Below are 2,228 nucleotides of genomic sequence, written 5' to 3'. Positions count from 1 at the left end.
GGTCACTGAAGGAGTTCTCTAGTTTGCTGAACCACAGAGGGAGCTCTCCAGGGTGCTGATCAGAGAAGGTGCTGAGCTGCAAAGGAGCTCTGCAGAGTGCTGAGCAACAGAAGGAGTTGTCTCGTGTGCAAAGCCACGGAAGTAGCTTTCCAGGGTGCTAACCAGAGAGGGAGCTCTACTGGTGCTGACCAGAGAGGGAGCTCTACGGGTGCTGACCAGAGAGGGAACTCTACGGGTGCTGACCAGAGAGGGAACTCTACGGGTGCTGACCAGAGATGGTTCTGAGCCGCAGAAGGAGCTCTTCTGAATGCTGAGCCACAGAAGGAGCTTTCCGGGGTTCTGAGGCACTAAAGGAGCTCACAGCGGCACTGAGCCACACGAGGTTCTGATACACGGTGCTGTCCAGGCCTTGGGCCTCACGAGGAACGGGGTGCCGTGCAACAGGAGGTGTTGAGCCGAGGAGACGAGGAAACATCCAGAAACCCCAGCTCCCGTCTGACCACTAGTCCAGGCCGGTTCTAGCGCACTGGCCACTTCTGCTCCACCGGGCATGGGCCCACTTTCCACGCGCACGACGCCCTGAATGCCCCTCAGGAAGCTCGCACCGCCCGCTGGAGCTAAACTCAACTCAAGTTTACATTAGCTCGACAACTGACCCGGTTCTTGTCTAACTTTTACTGCTGTGACAAAGCCATCTTGGAAAGTCACCTCTGCAAACGAGTCTGGGATTCATCTGATCTCAGAGACACCCGGATCTGACCCCTGGGCCTGTTCTAGCCGGGCGGGAGTTGCACCTTGTCGTTCCAACCTACATCGGCTAATTCTAACGCAATTCGCGTGGTTCTCACTCCTGGACAATAATCTAGCCTTGTTCGCGTGGCTCTCACTTTTGGAGAAGTTCTGGCCCCTGGACGTGTTCCAGCTCAGCTCGCTTCTTCCAGTCTGGACCGGTTCAGCATCACCTCGTCCAAGTTGCCTCTCTGTGGCATCACCGGCTCCAGGAAGGCGCCCAGGCCTCGCCCCTGCTCCGGTCAGGGACAGGCTCCAGGGGTAGACTCTGTAAGGACACCACCCTTCTGTACCCTGTGGACGCCTCGGACCCCAGCACACCGTCTCTCATGGTCCTGGAGTGACTGGGCCTGCAGCTTCGAAGCGGGAAGAGCCGCCCTGTGCCATGAAGGACACTGGCACGGATTCTTAGCCCTGCCACACACACCGCGCCCTACAAGGACTCGTGGGCCCAATGACCCCTGCCCTGACACGCCAGCAGCATGGAAGGGGCCACCGGCTTTGGCATTGACTCTATCCTGTCCCACAGGCCCGGGAGCCCGGCTGGGGGCAAGGGGGACACCCTGATGGGGGAGTGCAGGTCCCCCCTGGAGCTGAGCCCCGACTCAGACGAAAGCAGCGGCTGTTCGCCCTCCTCCTCCCCGGGAAGGGAGTGCATGGAGGCGGGGGAACACCGGCACGGCAGCGCCCTGGGCATGGACTGTCCTCGGGCCCCCGGAGGGGCCCCCCTGTCTGCCCCCTCTCAGTCCAGGACAATCACCACCTCGTCCTTCCTTATCAGAGACATTCTGGCGGACTGTAAGCCCCTGGCTGCCTGCGCCCCCTACTCCAGCAACGGGCAGCCCGCCCAGGAGCCGGGCCGGTGCAGCCTGGTCAGCAGGGGGGGCGAGGACTTCAGGGAGAAGCTGGAGCGAGGGGGGAGCAACGCCTCGTCCGACTCCGAGTACAGAGGTGAGGAGGGCACCCGGGCGAGGGCTCCTCGTCCTACCCGTAGTGAAGGGGGTACCGACACTGACCATGTTCACTCCTTTCTCTTCCCTTGTCCACTCCTCTTCCCACCCCCTCTCAATCCCTTCATTCTCTCACTCCCCCTCTCTTCACCCCCCTCTCTCTCCTAACTTTTAATATTCATTTTTCCACTTAATTTTATCTCTCTCTGTTTCTTTGCCCCCTTAACCCTGTTGAATGCATTATCATACTGTAACTCTTTTTCGATCAATTGTTAATTTTATCTCATTATGTTCACCATCCTTGTAAAGCGCTATGATACTCTTGGGTCCAGTAGCGCTATATAAAACCTTTGAAATAAGTAAATAAATAAATAAATAAATAAATAAATAAATAAATAAATAAATAAATAAATAAATAAATAAATAAGGGAAGGGGGAACTCCTTGTCCTACTCGGAGTAGGGAGGTGAAGAGGTACAGGGGGTGTACC

At 56.8% G+C, this 2,228-nt stretch overlaps 1 protein-coding gene across 1 annotated transcript in view; it reads left to right on the top strand.

Annotated features, from left to right (window-relative positions):
* The first annotated feature begins 1,271 nt into the window (after positions 1 to 1,271).
* Positions 1,272 to 2,228, top strand: part of LOC144754022 (barH-like 1 homeobox protein) — a 34,841-nt gene continuing 33,884 nt past the window's right edge. Inside the window, exon 1 of the mRNA XM_078641536.1 lies at positions 1,272 to 1,740. Within this exon, the coding sequence (XP_078497662.1) occupies positions 1,272 to 1,740 (469 nt within the window). The remainder of the gene's footprint in view (positions 1,741 to 2,228) is intronic.

This window comes from Lissotriton helveticus, chromosome 5_1, assembly GCF_964261635.1.
Source record: "Lissotriton helveticus chromosome 5_1, aLisHel1.1, whole genome shotgun sequence".
Lineage (NCBI taxonomy): Eukaryota > Metazoa > Chordata > Amphibia > Caudata > Salamandridae > Lissotriton > Lissotriton helveticus.
Note: the sequence above shows the minus strand (reverse complement) of the source record. Positions and strands in the feature narration are given on the sequence as shown.